The sequence below is a fragment of the Bidens hawaiensis genome, unplaced genomic scaffold (assembly GCF_021521415.1).
Source record: "Bidens hawaiensis isolate Kalapana, Puna unplaced genomic scaffold, B.hawaiensis_p1.1 tig00004282_1, whole genome shotgun sequence".
In the NCBI taxonomy this organism is placed as follows: domain Eukaryota; kingdom Viridiplantae; phylum Streptophyta; class Magnoliopsida; order Asterales; family Asteraceae; genus Bidens; species Bidens hawaiensis.
The window spans coordinates 239,377-259,596 of record NW_027491257.1 but is presented as its reverse complement, the minus strand read 5'-3'; the positions used below and the strand labels follow the sequence as shown (position 1 = coordinate 259,596).

Genomic DNA, 20,220 nt, shown 5'->3' with positions numbered 1-20,220 from the left:
ACTGTCCATCATTGATATCTTGCACGGTCATCAAGTAAAAAAACAAAATCAATTAACTTATGATAAAAGAAAAATAAAAGCAAAAGTGCTAAAGATGAACATCAAATTCAAAATTCTTTACATGCATGTGAATACATGGTACGGATAACTAGGGTTTTATGATGCAAAATAAGTGATTAATTGATCCAAGAATTTGAACCTGAAAACACACACTTTACACTTAGCTAGAGATTGGTGCACCTCTCTTGATGCTAGTATCCATACAAGTGGTTTCATAAACAGGTAAACCACTTGAACAATATCCCAAATCACAGTTTGTTAACTCAAAAAGATCAGAACTTGAGTCACTATCTCCACCATCATCATCATCAAGAAACCTCTTGTATTCGTTGACATCTTCTTGTTTTCCATCATAAGTTCTTACTTTCTCCAAAAACCCATTATGGAAATTTATATTTTTGTCAGCAAGATTACTTAAGACAGTGAAAGTTTCAATCTTGTTGAGGTTTCCATTGACGGGTATTTTGGTAATTTGAGTTGGTGAGGGTTTGAGATATGAGTAGGGTTTTGTCTTTGTGGGTGTGTTTGATACATAAGGAGGTGGTGTTCTAAATCCTGAGCTTATTGAGGTTGAAACTGAAGATTTCGAATCGGTCGTAGTGGCGGTTGTGGTGGTGGTGGTGGTGGTGGTGGTGGTGGTTCTACTAGTGAAATTGCTCATGCTACTCCTTCTCTTCCTCCTCCAACCACTGGGACTTTGATCCTCATCCTTTGTTGACTTTGTTTTTGACTTTGACTTCTTCGAAGATGTTTGGTTGAATAAAGAGTTCAAAAAATGAGCCAATTTCCCTCCTGGTGAGCTTGGTTGCTTGGACTTCTTCTCTTTGTTGATCATCATCCTATTCTCCATCAACATGGCTTGTAAAGGAATAGGATTATTATCTCTATGGTTTGGCATGTCAAGACTCATTCGTCCAAAAGGTCGTGTGTTGTAATTAAAATTCCTGGCTCCACCAGTGCTGTTTTTGTGGGTGGTACTGAAGTTTTCAGTGCCACCTGAGAAATAACGAGCAGCTTCAAACACGTCAAGCTCGTCTGAACCGTTCCTACGATGGAATGGTTTCTTGTGCTGAGATGGGACTGGGATACTCACCGACATTCTTGAAGTAAACGACGAACTTCTCTTGAAAGTGTATACAATTATACAAACAACTAAACAAGATCCAAAAGTTTATATATGATTTATGATGTGTATTAACTTCTTTATGAGATTAAATATGTATCTTGAGTTTGAGAGGAGTGAACGGAAAGCCTAAAGAATGAAAGGAAAAGAGTGGTGTCATGGAATGATTAAGGGTAGTGGGATAGTATATAGATTAATGAAGATAAGTTCGAGTAAAGTTTGCCTTTTATAGTAATGGTTGTCATCCATGTGTTCAAGATATGTGAACAGTGTCTACAAGTGCACAACTATTTATGCATGGGTTATAAGTTTGAATAGGGGATTAGTGAAAATGGTCTGGTTGGCAGTAGGACATGATCACTTGTGGTGATTAATATGAGGTTTGAGTTTAGATGGACAAGTAGGGTAGAAATTCAAGAATGGAGATGTAAGGATTTTGCTATGTGTTGTAGGGGCAAAGGGTGCTCCAAACTCACTTGAACTTTAGTTATTATTCAAACTTATACTTTTACAATATAATATGGATTATATTTCAGATGTGGGACGTTTTGTAAACGCATTTTAAGTTATGATTAGTGGTGAACGTCTAGCACATGAATCGAACTCGAAACACTTTAATTTGACTCAAAGTTTTGAATCGAGTAAAATAAACATAATCGTGTGATACTTGTATATATAACCCTTTTCAAAAGAAAAGGAAAGAAGCGTAATAATGTAACAATACGTTTAAAAGTATCGTACAATAGTAAAACATGTTAGAATACAAACAGACGTCACATACTAAAACAAGTTCAATTGGATAAAACTCATTAATTTTGATAAGAACTTCGTATGAATTCTGCGTGAAATTTTCGAACAAGAGAGAGAATCAATAATAGAGAAATCGTTGTTTTCCATTTTAAATTGCATTCAAAACGCACCCATTTTCTCACCTAAATTCACATGTGACAATTCAAAATATTAAACCTTTAATAAGTTTTAATATAAGTTAACAACAGTCCCTCGAACCTTGCTATGAATTGCCGTCTCTTGAACCTTGCTTACTAAGGACGTTGCCCTCAGGCGCCCCCTCCCTCCTCACCAAAAAAAACAAAACACACACACTGATTAGGGGCTTCGTCCCTAAAAATTATAATAAAAATAATATGCTATCTTACACCCTCTTACTTGTTTGATAACATTATGATTAATATTAATCAAGAGTCAATTTAATTACATTAAAATATCATCAACTATGTAAATATAAAGCATCTAAAACTATTTGGTAGATGGGCATGTACAAATAAATTTTCAAATTCTGTCCACTAGGGGCCTAACATCCATCATTTTATTTTGTCTACTTATCTATTTGAAATTCCACTTTAGACCTTAAACTCCAATACCAAGAGCTTGGTTATAAATGCATTTTGTTGCCATACAATTCAAGTTTTTTTTTTAATATACTACTTATCATAATCGTAGTTAGTAAAGTCTATCAACAGCAAAGTTATAATAAAGTCTAGAAAGGATAATATGTAAACAGCAAGATGAGGAACCAAAATCCGAAAAAAGAATTATGAATTATTATGGAGATACTATAGTTATAAAAACAGTTATTAAAATTTAAAGCAGGTACAATAATTCTAATTTCTAATCAAAGCATCAACAACGAAGATGTCGGCCAAGAACCGTCCGCTAGCTCCACGTCATTGGCACCACTTCTCTCTCATCTTCTCCATTCCCTTCTCTCCCCTCACATAAGCATTTGCAATCCTGGACGGTCTCTCCTCGAGTCTTCTCTTTTCTCCATCTGGCCACTTCCAGTGGTGGACATTCATCTGTGGGTTTCGTTTGCAATTCAAACGATGGTTACATCAACACCAATGAAGACGCTCTTAGTTATGATATACATCTTATTTTCTACACTTTTTTGTCATAATCTTCAAGATGTATTCTTGTTGTTACGTAAATTTTCATAAGTTAAGTCACAACAAAAAATAAATGAAAGTGACGTCAGTTATGTAGCTATTCAAACAGAAGTAACAAAAATAAATTTTCATAATTAAACCCATGCATTAAACAAGTTTAAGACTAACCATTTCAATAACATTTTTATAGTGCATGGAAGTATCTAACCATTGTTTGTTTACAATATATATATATATATATATAAACCATAGAAGACGAGCCAAAACCACAAGCCACCGAAGGTTGAATCGACTTAGGGCTGTTTGGTAATCTCTTAATAATTCCATTAAGAGGCTACATCTAAATCAATCAACATTAAGTATGCTGGTTCATCAGAATGACACGTCTGAATTAGTTAGCAAACCTCTTAACATTAAGCTTTGAAATGACCTTAGTTTGTCACCCAATCTTCGTCAATTCACATGTGTTCATAAACCTTAGTTTGTCACTCACGCGCCACATCCTCGACCCACCAACATCTCCTCCACCACCTCTCACCACCACATCGGCGTACTCAGCATTGGCTCAACAATTAACAACTCAGAGTCTCTTCACCATTGAGACATCTTATTGATTCAGCACTTATTGGTGCAGACATGGTTGTAAAAATTCCGACTAGGCATCAATTAATCCCAGTTAATCTCAATTAATTTTGAGTAATTGCTAGTTCCCACCCTAATAAATGTTAATTTCTTTTGGATTGAAGTTTGGATAGTTAAATTTATGAGTTGTGTGTCCGCACGTGATGATGGAAATTGATCCAATTTGTAGGACCTTTATTGATGAATTTTGTTTTCTACAACTTGGAATAGTCTTATTCTTAAGGTCACTTAATATAGCCCATGGGAACTGCACTGTCACCATCACCTTTCATCAAATTTTGGTGCAATCAGCTTATTGTGGTCAGAAATTGCTACATGATTAGCTATGTAACATATAATGTATGGTTCTTGATATTCACACTCTTAAATATTAAATAGCATATGGCACAAAATGGTGTCATCCTTTTTTTTAATTATTTTTTTAATAATTTATATTATATATATATATATATATATAGGCTAAGTATAAAATGAGAACCCACTTGAGTTGTGAAAACTTTAGAAACTCATTCTCAACCACATGTTTTTAATTAATGTTGAAATCTTGTGGTCCACAATTAAAGTGAATAAAAAATGTAAATATAAATATAATTTTTTCTCTCTCCTGAAAACATATATAAAAATTAGTAAAAAAATGTTAAAAAATAGCAAAACATTTTTTTTTATGTTTCGATGTTTTGTATTAAATGTTACAACATATATTACATGTAACAAAAAAAAAACAATGTTACATAAGGTTTTCGCGGGTTTTCACAACTCAAATGGATTTTTATTTTAACCTTACTATATATATATATATATAGACACACACACAGCCTTGAGAGCTGTGTACTACATTTGTTTTCAAAAATACATTATTTGCTTCGATTATTAGATGACGACCTACATCCAAGCAATTAAAGAGGCAAGAGCCATTTAGGTCTTGGTTTTTTTTCTACGGATATTATTCGCTACAATGTTGACGACTAATAGTTTGCCTGGACCTCAGCATGTTTGGACAAATTCATAAAAAAGGCTAACAAATGGCATTCTTTACAAACAACGCCTTTTAAAGTCTCCACGTATAAATATTAAAGTTTTCCTCAGCACTTTATTTGTTAACAAACATTCCCTCGGTATTTTAAAGTATCCAGGTATAATAAAGTCTCTAAGTATATAAATATTTTAGCAACTCCTTGTACTTTTAACTTTCATTTATGTTGTTTCAAAACAATCAACAACACTGTGATTGGTATATAATTAAAAAAAGCCAGTCAGGCACGCATAGTTATTTCTCCACTATTGTAAAATTGTTATGGAGACAAAAGTGACTGTCTCGTCCATAACCTAGTCCGAAGCCCTCAAGCAACCCCTGAACTAGCAGCCTTCGTGCCAAGTAAGACCGCCATTGTCCCTTTATTAGAAGTAAAACTGTTATATTATTAGTGTATACTATTTTACACGCCAGTAGATCGTAATTTAGATTGTTAAAATATAAATATCAATAATAGTGTCCTAATAATGTATTTTCAGTTTTAAAAAAAATTAGTTTCAAGAATCACGTCTCGTTTCTAGTGTTTTATGTGCATGACAATTTCGATGATAATTATCGTAAAAATAAATAAGAAAACCGTTAGAAGTTAATTTAAGACACCAAATTACCTGAAATAATGAATACACATCCAAACAAGTAAGATTTTTTGGACATTGAAAGAAAACCAATTTGTATTTAACTTATGTCACTTTTTCTTATAAGTTTTAGCCACATACGCATATAATTTTGGTTTTATATACAATTATTCTAAGTGTTTGAAGTTTGCTCCCATAACCTAAGGGAGTAAGGGGCCCTTGTAGGTATCAGAATTCAGGTATAGTACCCTAATCGAGTACATCATTGCCGCTAGTTCGGGTATCAAATCGGGTAGGAGAGAGCGGGTATTAGTCACTGAAGATGAGAGAGAGAGAGAGAGAGAGTTGTGTGTATGTTTGTGTGTGCATGTGTGTGTGTGTGTGAGAGAGAGAGAGAGAGAAGACGCAGACGGGGGGAAAAGTCATGTGGGTAGGGGCACCGGTGGATGTGTGTTAGGCAGGTACCAACAAGTTGTCGACTTGTGATTGGGCTTCCGTCAGGTAGCACACCGTCCTCCCTAAGGCCAAGGCTCGATCGAAAGACATTGCTGAAGTTACATTAGACCTAATGCAACCCTTTTATCAGATAACGCAACTGTTTCTTTCAAATGCAACATTTTTAAAATGTTACATTTGAAAAAACAGTTGCGTTATCTAACAAAAAGGTTGCATTAGGTCTAATGCAGCTTTTTTGTACAATAAAGGTTGCTTAGACCAATTTTTTAGTAGTGATTATACATCTGTGTGTGTGTGTAAATTTTTAAAAGCGTTAAAAACTCCTAGCATCCAATATTATTAACTATATGTACAATTAATAAATAACATGATTAGCTAAAAAGAATTCTTAAAGTTCTTTAATTATTTGTCTAGCTTATCGTACAAAGGGGGCTTAACTTTATAACACATTAACACGTTGCTTAATCTTTGTTAAAATATTTAAGGTATGGAAACTTCCTCGTATCATATAACACAAGAGCATAGCAGACATTTTGTCCATTTGCATCACATGATTTTGCTCCCCGACACTATCAACTACTACAAACACGTATGAATGAATAAGAGTTGATCACACGAGTTCTAGTTGCAGATATTGTTTGAAGAACTGAGTTCCGCCACTCATATAACATAATGTAATAGAGTTGTTTCAATCATCATAACACATACGAAAGAGGACATTATATGAGAAAGACACATCTGTACATAAATATAGCAATTATATATTTTTTCTCATATTACAAATCAAGCACACAAAGAAGAACTACTTTGCATTTTAGCATAGATCAATCTTAATATAGCATGTCATGTCCTACATCAAATCAAACATATAACGATAGTCGAAGAAACGGGTGTTCGAAACACATGTTTGTGGACACCCACATTGCTACTCTAGCTAAACATGTAGAAAAGCATATAACATGGTTGGTTCAACTTGTTTCACCAAAAACAAACAAAAATGTTTAGTTGCTTTCTTTTACCATACACCATACATGCTAAAGTCACATTTCATGGCCACTATTTGCCCATAAATCTCATCTCCACAAGATTAGGTTAAGGTCAAAGAGATACATGCAGTGTTGCAAATATCCCGACTAGGCATCGATTAATCCCTGATTAATCGCTACTCCATACTTCACTGATTATTTTTGGACTAGTCAGCCAATTAATCGGTCAACGATCAAATCCGGCTAAAATCGGCGGTTTCCAGCGAGTTTTCGACCAAAATCAGCGCTTTCCGCGAGATTCTTACCAAAATCAACGGTTTCCAACGAGATTTCAACAAAAACTAGCGGTTTCTAGTGAGATTCCAGCCAATTTTCAGCAAAAATATGTTTTTGTATATATCAAACTGAAAATTACATATAAAAATGTGTGCGTGTATATATAAAACTGAAAAATATACATTAAAGTCTGATCTGATTATTCCCGATTATTCTCGATTAATTCTGATAAATCGCTAGTCACCACTTCACCGCCCGACTAGCGACTAGCGATTTTTACAACACTGGACACATGCATGATTATTATTACTATTATATAGAAGGCAAATTGGATTTTAATATTCTCAACTTAATGCAGTTGGCCGATAATAATCCTAATTTAGAAAATACTGTCGTCAGTCCCAACTTTCACACTGTTTGTTTTCATTGGACCCACGTTAAAAGAAACTTAACGGTGCTAAGTTTTTTTTAAATTTCAAATTGATGTGTTAGGGCTTTCGTTCGGAATGAGGATACGAGCCGACTGACGTAAAACTTACTCAAAACGATGGTCCAAACGACTAAAGTATGCTTCAATTCCGGGGTGTAAACTTTTAATTAGCAAAAATCAAGCTGTCTGGATCACCGTTTCGAAGTTTTACATCAGTCGATTCGTATCCCCATTCTGATCGAAAGCCCTCAAACATTAATTCGAAATTTGGAAAAAAATTTAACGTCGTTAAGTTTTTTTAACAGGAGTCCAATGAAAACAAATTGTGAAAGTTAGGACCGGTAACAGCTATTTGTTAAGTTGAAATTATGATCAGTCAACTGCATTAAGTCGGGATTATTAAATTCAATTCGCCAATATATAACGATCAAATATGGGGTTACGTTTTGGTGATCATGATTGACCATATTGAAAGTTTGTGTAATTAGCATCTGAAATTTATATTATATAATGGAAAATGTAGCATTTGACTTTACATACAAAATAAATTTAACAATAACGTTATTTCATTAAAAAATAGTGTTTACATCGATACAGAAGACAAACAGACAAGAAGCTGAGCACCGCTAGTCCTTGTAGCAAAATTAATTAACAAAAGATATCAACCGAGGATTTCTAACCATAGATTTATGCTCATAGAAATATATGAAGTTATGAACTAATAACACCATTTATCCTTGCAGTTCAGTTATTTTTCTCTAATCAGTCATGACTAATAAGTTTATTGTTTGATTTTATTATCGTTACAGATTTGTTCTTAAATCATTCAAGCGATCAACGCTTACCCTGACAGACTTACTAATATTTCAATAGGGTATTTCTAAGTCGATAATCAGTGACAACTCATGTGAGACATGTAGACATGTTTAGAGACCGCTTAACGATCTCTGCTCATGAGTTGTTGCATGACACACACCTTATTCATGTCCACACAGTCTATTGGCCAAGATCTCAAGCACAATAACACCTCATTTATATTTGTATTTGATGAACATTAAATTCATATCAATAAATAGGTTAATAAATATTGTATTTGATGCAATGAACTTGTGTTTTTGTTTGGATAGACCACAACATGAGTGGTTGCTAGCATTCTTGACAACCTCATAGCACCATGTCCAAATCTCTAATGGGTTGGTCTCCACTGAAGTGAAAAGATTAATATTATTGTATATTAATTTTCAGTCAAACTGAGTGTTACGGTGAGCATTTGCGTCCCTCACCCTCCACATGAGCCAAATTAATCGGGTTGCAGACAATATGAGGCTCTGGAAAGTAGCAATTGGGCGTTAATTGCTTAACGAGAGAGGGAGAATGAGGGTGGCGTCAGGCACTTGTGCCCTTCACCTCCATAACACTTGGTGGCACGGTATATCATTTATTTTTCTGTCACTTGTTATTTATTCACTAAATATTATTAAGTTTATTGTAAATTGTAATGCATGTCATAATATTTATATATAAAAAGTTAAATTAATACAAAATTAACACCATATATCGTTTTTAATTACATAAAAACTATTTTCATTTATATAAATCATTTTGTACTTTCAGTTAATAACAAACTTAATATGAATAAGAATATTAAGTGCATAGTAAACAAATTTATGTGAATATAATTAAAATAAATATTATTTTTAGATTATTTTAGTGCAAGATAGGTCTCAATATTAGAGGCCATGAGTAATATATTATAAAAAATGTAGAATGAGTTAAGTAACATAAATGATGGTTTTTCGTTTGTGTTTGTTTGGTGAGCGGAGTTAGAAAGAATTACAACAAATGACATAAATAACTAAAGGGGATGCCGATGGTAGACGACTGTTGTCCAATGTTGGCACTACAAGGGAGGAATGCTTAATCGTGAAGTGGCCAAGGATGCGTGGAGACAAATACTTAGGTGGATAGTCCAAAACCGAACGGTCAGAAGCTGATTAAAAGTCTTTAAAACATGGTGAGACACAAGGAGGGTCAAAGAAACAAAAGAAGGTGATTGATGTGATACTCAAGACAACTTTATGAAGATTATGGTTGACTAGGAACGAAGAGATCTTTACCGGAAGAAGGAAGTCGAGTTATAGAATCATGGATGAAATAAAAGATGAGAATTTTATTTGGTTAAAGAATAGGTTCAATTTAATGTTTTTTGATTGGTTTTTGTGGTGTAATCTTAATTAGGTGATAAGTTGATGTAAATTTTGTTTGGGCCCGCCTTAACTACTCGCTTAGGTGGTGGGTTGTTTATTTGTTTAATAAATACCGTCGTTTAAAAAAATATTATTTTATCTGCAAGTATTTTGTTGGTAAATATTCAATATTTTGTCAATGAGCTGGTGGTATAGTGGTAAGGGAGAGACTCGGCATTCTGTGTGACATAGGTTCGATTCCTTCCCACCGGGTGATAATAAGAGATTAGGCAAGTAGGTGACGTTCATTAATTGAATCCTTGAACCGAACATATTTTATCTCACCGCACTATCATGCTTTCAGACGAGTGATCACATGCGTTATCCTTAGGTATTGAGATATGATGAATTTAGCCAGTAACTTATTTGAAGGATTTGTTGACCGTTTAAAATTAAAAAAAATGTTCGCTTTCTTATAGATATATGTATGATTGTATGATTATAAATATGTGTATAGATTATAAAACAATATTTGCAACATGTATGTTTGAGTTGTCTCGACCCATGATGTATAGATTCTGCCACACATTTTGAGACATGATCAAGCATACAACGAGCAACACGATCAAATCCTTGGAAAGTTAACATTTTAACGTGGCAAACCTCTCTTCACAAACATGCCTTCATATGTTTACTTTTTTAATGTAGAAAGTTAAATTAAATAAAGATGGCGTTTTCTATACACTTTGGGAATTGATTGTAACTTTTGGTATTAATATATAACATGTTAAATTGGTTGCATGTTATGTCATTATTAACATCATTTCTAATTACATGAAGACCTTTTGACTTTTTGATATTGGTGATATATTTCCGGTTTGGTTTCTCGGTTTGAGCTGGAGTCCAGACATATTGATTCGATCAATTGGTTTGACTAGTCGTGAGTCTTGATACTATATGTAGTGGTGATGGTTGAATGCGTGTTTTTAGGTTGGACTTTTGAGATATTGCTTCGCTAACCATATGACTCATCTCTAAGGACCGTACGTTGCGGTTGCTTTAAGTCCATTTATGTATAAAGGAGTGACAACCTCGTAATTAGAGCCTTGACTGCTAGCTTATGACCTTCACATTTTTTTTGCGCCAAAGTTTATCAAACTTTCAATAAAAAAAGTTTTTTAGTTTCATATAACTCGTACTTTTTGGAGATAAATGTCCACCACAAGACTTGAACCCTCGACCTCCAATGAAGGGAGTACCTTCTAACACACCAAAATACAATTAGGCTAAATGTCATTCGGTACTCATCCTTATTTAATAAGTTTTTTTATGGGTATAAAAGGTTTAATATGACTTGTATTTGAAATTAATAAAATCATACAGGCTTTTATTTACGAGCGGTTATTCAATGCAGAATGTTACTTACGTTTCGTTTAATTCAATATCATCTATTTTTAAATTTTAAACCACCACTGCATTAATAAGGATGCAAACATATCGGGCCGTTGAGGTATGAGAAGAACTTTGCTAATCTCAGACTCAATACATGTCTCATAATCGTTAAAACTTACGACATTACATACACACTACCTATTGGGTTTGTTGGTGTACCTTTGAGCATTAGATATATTAAGAGCATTTACCCTGCTAGGATGTTTGTTACCCGAAATATGATAATAAACTCGCATGAAAACAGACTTAAAGTATAAATATTTAATTAAACTTCTAATAATTCTAGAATTTTAATAATTTCATAAAGTTTTTAACTCAATACACTATTTATTATATTTTTTAAGATTATAACATATTAAAATTATTCATATCAGGAAAATAAATCTGAGTAATTCAAAATTCACAACAATTTTACCATGTATGATAATGTGAACTCCATGATCCATTGATATATACCCAGCCCACTGAGCCCAAATGAGCCGTTAATGGGCTAAGATGTGGATAGTGCACGGGATTGAGTAGTTGAGTACGAGTTCATTTTAGGCCCAATGATTTAGGACCAAAAAAAGGGTGGCCGGTGGCCCCAAAACAATTTGTATATTATATAATGGTTAATCCAACAAAATCGTCCCGAAACCGAAATAGGTTATTAACCGGTACAGTATAAATTGGTTTGTAACTAGTGTTAGTAGTTGGTTAGGACTGATTAGACGTTTCCAAACGCGAACCAATTAAGAATCATTTAACCAAAATTGGTTTTTTAATAGGTTAGCTAGCATTACTTTTTAATCGTTTTTGAACGACTAAGCAGATGTTATGAGGTCATTAGAAATTGGCCTTTGCCCATTTTGCCCCATTTGTTAGTATAAATAGGTATTTGATGTATTAGTTTGATTACACTACTTCTCTAGCACTCGAAAACTCTTACAAACACAAAACCGATAAAATCTCTCAATTCTCGGTTCTTAAAGGCTCAAACGGCAATTGAAGCAAGCATAATGTTGTACCAAAAACAAAGAGATGCGATGGAATATCATTGAAGAGCCTATGATGGAATACTAAACGATTGAACGCATCGCACAATAATAATATTAGGATATCAAACGCCGAACTGGTTTTTTGGGTTTATCCGAAACCCTAAACGAGCCAACCAGTGACCGAACCGAACTGGATTGGCTTAGCTTCAGGTTTGGTGAATTCAGGTTCAAGTCTCATGGATACGAGTACTTTCTAGTTTTAGATAAAAGCGACAAGCCTAAACCTATTAACTGAAACCACTTTCAACCCACACACATTCAAAACCGAGATCAGCAAGAGATTAACCGAATTAGCCAACCGTCTTTATTGATAACTTACCCTAACTTCAAACAACACAACTCCAAACCAAATTCCCTTTAAAATTTGTTACTATATAATATATATTGTTTCTCTAAGTCACGTCCAAAGCCACTTTCAAAACCGTTATGGAATGGCAATCCAACAGTTTACGATGGAATACTAAACGACTGAACGCGTCACACACCAAAGTATTAGAATATCAAACGCCAAATCGGTTTTTCGAGTTTATCCAAAACCCCTAAATGAGCAATTAGTAGCCAAAACCGAACTATAATGATGTGAATTCAGGTTCAGGTTCTCCGGATACAAGCACTTTCCAGTTTCGGGTTACGAATAAAACCAACAAGCCTACTTATTAACCGAAATCACTTTCAACCCGCACACATTCAAAACCGACAATCAACAACTGAATAAACCGAACCAAAACGTAACACCAACACGCCCCCCCCCCCCCCCAACCCCCTTTAAAATTTCTCACTAGCGCTTAATTCGCCCGCCACTCTTTTCGCAACCAAATAAAAATCCCCAAATTCACATTCTCACATAAACCCTAATATTCACAAAACCCCCAAATAATATTCAGTCATTCATTCATTCATCAAATTCAAATCTGAGAACCCTAGCGGCTGAATGCGAGTTCGATTACCATCAAATTAGACGATGTCGCGTGAGAAGGAGATCGGAATGCGAGATATTGTGAAGGCAAGTCTGGTGGTTAGTGATCGAATCGGAAGAGATGTATCGGCACAGCTTGATTTGGAAGAAGCGTTGGAAGCTTCGAGATATACGAGTCATCCGTACTCTACTCATCCCAGAGAGGTAGTAATACTGTAATAGTAAACCCTAGATAATAGAGTGCTTGCAATTAGGTTTTATAAATATCTCAAATTATGTTTGTGTAAGAATTTGGGACGAGTTTACTGGAATAAGTTATAGTTAAGAGATTAATTGAACTGATTTTGAATAGTTTGAGTCAAATAGTCAAGGTTTGACTTAGGAATGTTGTGATGGTGGTTTAATTTGTGTGGTTTTGAGGTTTTAATGCAAGATTTAGGTGTCATAATTGTGCGCACTAGTTAACGGTCTTGACTTGATTGCTATCTGTTTAAGTTTTGTTGTATTATCTTTATGTTATTGCAATGGCCTCCGTTAGTTGAAGTGACAGATAGCAAGGAATGCCTGTTTATGAGTTTTGTATTCGTGTTTTTTGTGTAGGAAATGTAATTAGGTTTTATAAAAAAACTCGAATTCGTTTCGATCATTAATATGTTTGTTTAAAAGTTGTAGTGTAGGTCAGTTTTAGGGTGAAAAGTGTAGAAATTTGGATTGAATTCACTGGACAAATAAGTAACTGTTAGAGTTACTCTTTGTAGATTTGGTAATGTTGCTATGGTGGTTAAGTTTGCACGAGTGAAGACCAATAAGTAACTGTTACTCTTTGTAGCTTTCGGCTATTTCAGTTATAATTAAAGATTCAGATGTTATATTTGCATGCACAAGTTAACACTCTTGACTTGATATCTGCTTAATTCTCTTAATGTTATTGCTGTGGCCTCTGTTAGTTGAAGTGACAGAGAGCAGGGAATGCCTGTTTATGAGTTTTGTTATGCGTGTTTTTGTTTAGGATATGCAATTAGGTTTATAAAAAACTTAAAATTTCTCTTAACAATTAATCTGATTATTTTGAAAATTGTTAGTGTAGCTCACTTATAGGAAGAAAAAGGATAGAGCGTTGGTCTGAGTTTACTGGAATAAGATATCATTATAGATATCATTATAGCTAGATAGTAGATGCTAATTTAAACACTTTAATAGAACTGATATTTTAGACTTAAGAGTTTGGCTCAAATAGTTAAAGCTTCTAAGTTTGATTTAGTAATCTTGTTATGGTGGTTTATTTGTGTGGTTTTTCGGCTGTTTCGGTTTTAATGTAAGATTCAGGTGTTATAATTGCATGTCCTAATTAATACTCTTGTGACTTGGTATCTGCTTAAATTTTGTTATTTTTTTCTTATGTTATTGCAGTGGCCTCCATTAGTTGAAGTGACAGATAGCAGGGAATTACCATCTGTACTAATAGAAAGATATGATGCTGCTGGCGGTGAAGGCACCGCCTTATGTGGGATATTTCCTGAGATTCGTAGAGCATGGGCTTCTGTTGATAATTCTTTATTTCTCTGGCGGTTTGATAAATGGTAAGTATTATGATAAGCATAATTCATCTTTTTCATGATGTTTGTAACCATTTTAAACTTGTTTTTGTTTTGATTTAGGGATGGCCAATGCCCTGAGTATAGTGGTGAGGAACAAGCCATATGTGCTGTTGGTTTGGTCAAAACCAAACCCGGAATATTTGTCGAGGCTATTCAATATCTTTTAGTTTTAGCAACTCCCGTGGAGGTAATCAGTTATACCGTATTTCTTAATTATTTAACTTAATTAGTTACACAGTATGTGTTAAGCTTAAGTTTTGCTTTTATCAGTTGCTTCTTATTGGAGTATGTTGCTCTGGAAGTGCTGATGGATCTGACCCGTATGCAGAGGTTTCCTTACAGCCATTACCTGAATACACGATACCATCTGATGGTGTTACTATGACATGTATCGCCTGCACAAATCGAGGCCATATTTTCTTAGCAGGCCGTGATGGACATATCTATGAATTGCATTATACCACTGGTTCGGGTTGGTATAAACAGTGTCGTAAAGTTTGTTTGACAGCTGGCCTTGGTAGTGTTGTTTCAAGGTACAATTGTATAAATTTGAGTCTTTATATACCATTTAGCTTTGGTCTATAATTCAGCGTTTATGCAATTTTTTCATTATACGTTTCAGATGGGTGGTACCGAATGTATTCAAATTTGGGGCGGTGGACCCCATTGTTGAAATGGTTGTTGATAATGAGAGACACCTTTTGTATGCACGAACTGAAGAAATGAAAATTCAAGTCTATTCGTTAGGTCAGGATGGTAACGGGCCACTTAAAAAGGTGACTGAGGAGAAGAATTTAATCAATCAGCGGGAGCTGCATACTGGTGGCAGGCAGGCGGCAGCATCACGGGCTCCCGCCAGATCAACAAAAACTTCTATAGTTACAATATGTCCATTATCTACTGTAGAGTCAAAGTGGTTACATCTTGTTGCAATATTATCTGATGGTAGAAGAATGTATCTTACAACTACTAAATCCAGTGGAACGTTTGGTAATAATCTTCAAAAACCTAGTTGTTTAAAGGTTGTCACAACTCGACCTGCACCTCCATTGGGTGTTGGTGGCGGGTTATCATTTGGGCCGCTTTCGCTTGCAGGTCGGTCTCAAAACGAAGATCTTTCGTTAAAGATTGAGTCAGCACATTATTCATCTGCCACACTTGTTCTTTCTGATTCATCTTCTTCAACAACTTCATCGCTTTTAATTGCAAACCGAGATTCAACAACACAGTCAGCATCTTCATCCAGTGGTTTAGGGACAGGTGTCAGGAGTTCAAAGGCGCTAAAAGAATGTGTTTCTTCTTTACCGATTGAAGGACGAATGCTGGCGGTAGCTGAAGTCTTACCGTTACCCGATACAGCTGCAACCGTGCAATCATTGTATTCACAGCTTGAGTTTGTTGGATATGATCATTTTGGTGAGTCATCCGAGAAGTTAGCCGGGAAGTTATGGGCTAGAGGCGATCTGCCTACTCAGCATATACTGCCACATAGGCGGATGATTATTTTTAGCACAATGGGGATGATGGAAGTCGTGTTTAATCGACCCGTTGACATTTTAAGAAGGCTGCTTGAGTCAAACACACCAAGAACAATACTTGAAGATTTTTTTAACCGATTTGGTCCCGGGGAGGCTGCTGCCATGTGTCTAATGCTGGCTGCACGGATCATCAACACGGAAAATTTCATAAACAATGTTGTTGCTGAGAAGGCAGCTGAAGCGTTCGAGGACCCACGGGTGGTGGGTCTTCCCCAGCTTGATGGGAGTGGTGCATTGGCTAACACCCGTACGGCGGCCGGAGGGTTTAGTATGGGTCAAGTGGTTCATGAGGCTGAGCCGGTTTTCTCTGGTGCACATGAAGGGTTATGTTTGTGTGCATCACGGTTGCTTCTGCCTGTTTGGGAGTTACCTGTTATGAGTTCTTCTGATGCTAATAATGAAAATGGAATAGTTGGATGCAGACTTTCGGTTGAAGCAATGCAAGTTCTAGAAGATAAACTTCGGTCTCTTGAAAAGTTTTTAAGATCTAGAAGGAATCAAAGAAGAGGACTTTATAGTAGTGTTGGTTTGGGAGATTTGACTGGTTCTATTCTGATGGGAACTATTACTGATGTGGCAACGTATAGTTCTTATGCTCGTAGTTTACAGCCTAGTGATGCTGGCACATCTAATAAAAGGCAACGGCTTCCTTACAGCCCTTCAGAGTTGGCTTCCATGGAGGTAAACAGTTGAACGCATATGTTTACTGTCTAATATAATATCTGCTTTTAAAGGATGCATTTTTATCAAAATAATATTAATAAAGATATGTGGAATGTAGGTGAGGGCTATGGAGTGTGTAAGACAGCTTCTTCTTAGATGTGGTGAAGCTTTATTTCTCCTCCAACTTCTTTCCCGACACCACGTTACTCGGTTAATTCAATCGTTTGACTCGAGTACAAAACAAGCATTAATTCAGTTGACTTTCCACCAGCTAGTCTGTTCTGAAGATGGTGATAGACTTGCTACACGACTCGTATCTGCTCTAATGGAGGTACTTGAATTTGAAACAAAAATTAAGATTTACTATAACAAGTTTAGAAAACCCTAATATTGGGTTTTTGAGTTTTGCAGTATTACACGGGCCCGGATGGTAGGGGAACAGTGGATGATATTAGTGGCAGGTTACGTGAAGGTTGTCCAAGCTTTTATCAAGAATCTGATTATAAGTTTTATCTGGCTGTTGAATGTCTCAAGAGAGCTGCTGCTGCTATTAATAATGATGAGAGAGAATCACTTGCTAGAGACGCCTTTAGTAAATTGAGTGGTGTTCCTGAGTCTGCAGATCTTCAAACTGTCTGCAAACGCTTTGAGGATTTGAGGTAATTTTTCTTTTTCCAGATTTGTTATCACATAGAATTGGCGTGTCGAGTGCGATTGCATAAAATACACTTTGGGCGAGCCTGACTAGTTTCATTTAGGGATGCTTTTCTATTTGTCTCATTTGGGGCTTGCTAGAGATAAAACTCCTTTTACAGGTTTTATTAAATAGTGTGTCAAACTATGATGCATATGCTATTTTATTAATAATATAGCTTTTTGAATAAAGGGTTTAGGAGGTTTTATAAAATACACTTTGGTCTTTGGGTGACCTTGAACATAACCCAAATTGGCCAATTTATAAGTAAATACCAAATATTTGTATTACTTTTTTTTGTTAATTTTGGATTACAAAAAACTGCAGATTTTATGAAGCTGTGGTTCGTTTGCCTTTACAAAAGGCACAAGCTTTAGACCCTGCAGGGGACGCAATGAATGAACAAATAGACGCTGGAGCCCGGGCCCACGCACTTGCTCAAAGAGAACGGTGCTATGAAATCATTACCAATGCGTTACGGTCTTTAAAAGGTGAAACTTCACAGAGAGAATTCGGGTCACCCATCAGACCATCTGCACAATCTTCCCTTACTCCAGCTGCTAGAAAGAAACATATATGCCAGATCATCCAACTCGGTGTCCAATCATCTGATAGAATCTTTCACGAGTATTTATACCGTACACTAATCGATCTAGGGCTCGAGGATGAACTGTTGGAATTTGGTGGGCCCGATTTAGTACCCTTTTTACAGAATGCGGCCCGTGAGCCCACACTGGCTCCTTCAGGACCACCTGTTCCTGTTAACCAAGCAAAGTACTTTGAGCTTTTAGCACGATACTATGTGCTAAAAAGACAACATATTCTTGCAGCACACGTACTATTACGGTTAGCGGAAAGACGGTCCAGTAATTTGGAAAATTTCCCGACACTTGATCAAAGGTACCTTATAAGTTATAGTATTACTTGCAGCCATCTTTTATATATTGATAACTGTATACTTATTCTATTTCAGACGCCAATACCTAAGCAGTGCAGTTATTCAAGCGAAAAGTGCGGGTGATGACGGTTTAGCAAATTCTTCTAGAGACAGTGGGCTTCTAGATTTGCTTGAGGGGAAACTAACTGTTTTACAGTTTCAAATAAAAATCAAAGAGCAACTTGAGGGGCTTATTAGTAAGTTGGAATCTGCTCCTAGTACTTCTGAATCTGCCCCGCAAAATTCTGAAGCTGAATATCTTCAAGCTGTGAAGGAAAAAGTGAAGGAGCTGTCACTTGATTTAAAAAGCATCACACAGTTATATAATGAATATGCTGTTCCATTTGAGCTTTGGGAGGTATAAATAATTAAATATAATAATATTCTTTTTTACTTTTCACATTTTTTGACTTGTTACGGTATTTTTTACTTGATTTGTTATTTTGGTTTCAGATATGTTTAGAAATGCTATATTTTGCAAGCTATTCTGGTGATACTGATAGTAGCGTTGTACGGGACACGTGGGCCCGGTTAATGGATCAAGCGCTTTCAAACGGTGGTATTGCTGAAGCGTGTTCGGTATTAAAGAGGATCGGTTCACATGTCTATCCTGGAGACAGTGCGGTTTTACCTTTAGATACATTATGCTTGCATCTCGAGAAAGCTGCATTGGTATGGATACTTTTGTTTAATAGTAGGGTTGTAAATGAACCGAGCCAGAGCTCGTCTAGGCTCGAGCTTGGCTTGCTTAACTTCGAGAGTTTGAGCTCGGCTTGAGTTGTATTTTAAATCTTTAGCTTGGCTCGTGAGTAGTTTTTCAAGCTTGAGTTTGGCTCTGGCGTTTACATCTCAATTATCAGGATTTATAGATTCTTGAGATGTGTTTCAAACATTTGATAAACAATTAATTTTATATTTGCAGGATCGAATGGTTTCCGGGGCTGAAATTGTTGGTGATGAAGATGTTCCAAGAGCTCTTATGGCAGCTTGCAAGGGATCAGTCGAACCGGTTTTAAACACATATGATCAGTTATCTAGTGGTGCGGTTTTGCTGTCACCAACGCTGAAATTGAGGCTTTTGCGATCGGTGCTGGTTGTGCTTCGGGAATGGTCTGTATCTACTTCTGCTCGTGGAATGGGGTCGAGCCCAATTGGGGCTTCACTCATTCTTCGTAGCCCGTTTTCAGTGGATCAAAGAACCGCTATCAACCATGGAATTCGTGATAAGATTACAAGTGCCGCAAACAGGTAAACTTTCATTAACTTTTGTTGATTACTTCATAACATTAATAAATAATTAATGTGTTAAATATTTAAATGTGATTTTAATGAACAGGTATATGACTGAAGTGAGGAGATTGGCATTGCCGCAGGGCCAAACAGACGCGGTTTACCGAGGTTTTAAAGAGCTTGAAGAATCACTTTTAACTTCTTCGTTGTTTGAGCGATTTTAATCTGTTTTTCGTTTTTCGTCATTGTTATTTTTATTGTATGTGTCATGTGCTATTATATTATTCAAAAGAATAAGAATTTTGTCACTAGTGCCTATATTTTGCCCTTCTTGTTTGTGCCATTTGTTCAAAAGACAAAAATGAGACATTTGAAACATGTTTTAAACAATTTTGAGATGTTACAGAAATGTCTTTTAATTTTGGTTGTTAAAATGATCAAATGTTACAAAACCAGTCATTACTCTTTAACATAATACATG

General features: G+C 35.6%; 2 protein-coding genes across 2 annotated transcripts; one reads left to right on the top strand and one right to left on the bottom strand.

Annotated features, from left to right (window-relative positions):
• Positions 1–210: 210 nt before the first annotated feature.
• On the bottom strand, positions 211–1,184 carry LOC143625981 (protein BIG GRAIN 1-like E). The gene has a single exon (XM_077096189.1). It carries the CDS (start codon positions 1,157–1,159, stop codon positions 221–223), a length of 939 nt encoding a protein of 312 aa, XP_076952304.1. The 5' UTR covers positions 1,160–1,184; the 3' UTR covers positions 211–220.
• An 11,884-nt stretch (positions 1,185–13,068) lies between these two features.
• LOC143626096 (nuclear pore complex protein NUP155-like) lies at positions 13,069–19,978 on the top strand. Its single transcript, XM_077096263.1, has 12 exons — positions 13,069–13,283; positions 14,490–14,659; positions 14,738–14,864; positions 14,948–15,210; positions 15,300–16,896; positions 16,997–17,209; positions 17,290–17,537; positions 17,900–18,472; positions 18,546–18,867; positions 18,963–19,181; positions 19,432–19,757; positions 19,846–19,978. Exons 1-12 carry the CDS (start codon positions 13,125–13,127, stop codon positions 19,961–19,963), a joined length of 4,335 nt encoding a protein of 1,444 aa, XP_076952378.1. The 5' UTR covers positions 13,069–13,124; the 3' UTR covers positions 19,964–19,978.
• The last annotated feature ends 242 nt before the right edge of the window (positions 19,979–20,220 follow it).

Coding starts and splice junctions, on each gene's coding strand:
- LOC143625981 (XM_077096189.1), bottom strand. CDS start 1,159: ATGTCGGTGAGTATCCCAGTCCCATCTCAGCACAAGAAACCATTCCAT.
- LOC143626096 (XM_077096263.1), top strand. CDS start 13,125: ATGTCGCGTGAGAAGGAGATCGGAATGCGAGATATTGTGAAGGCAAGT. Junction 13,284..14,489: donor ACTCTACTCATCCCAGAGAG/GTAGTAATACTG, acceptor ATGTTATTGCAG/TGGCCTCCATTAGTTGAAGT. Junction 18,473..18,545: donor TTCCCGACACTTGATCAAAG/GTACCTTATAAG, acceptor ATTCTATTTCAG/ACGCCAATACCTAAGCAGTG.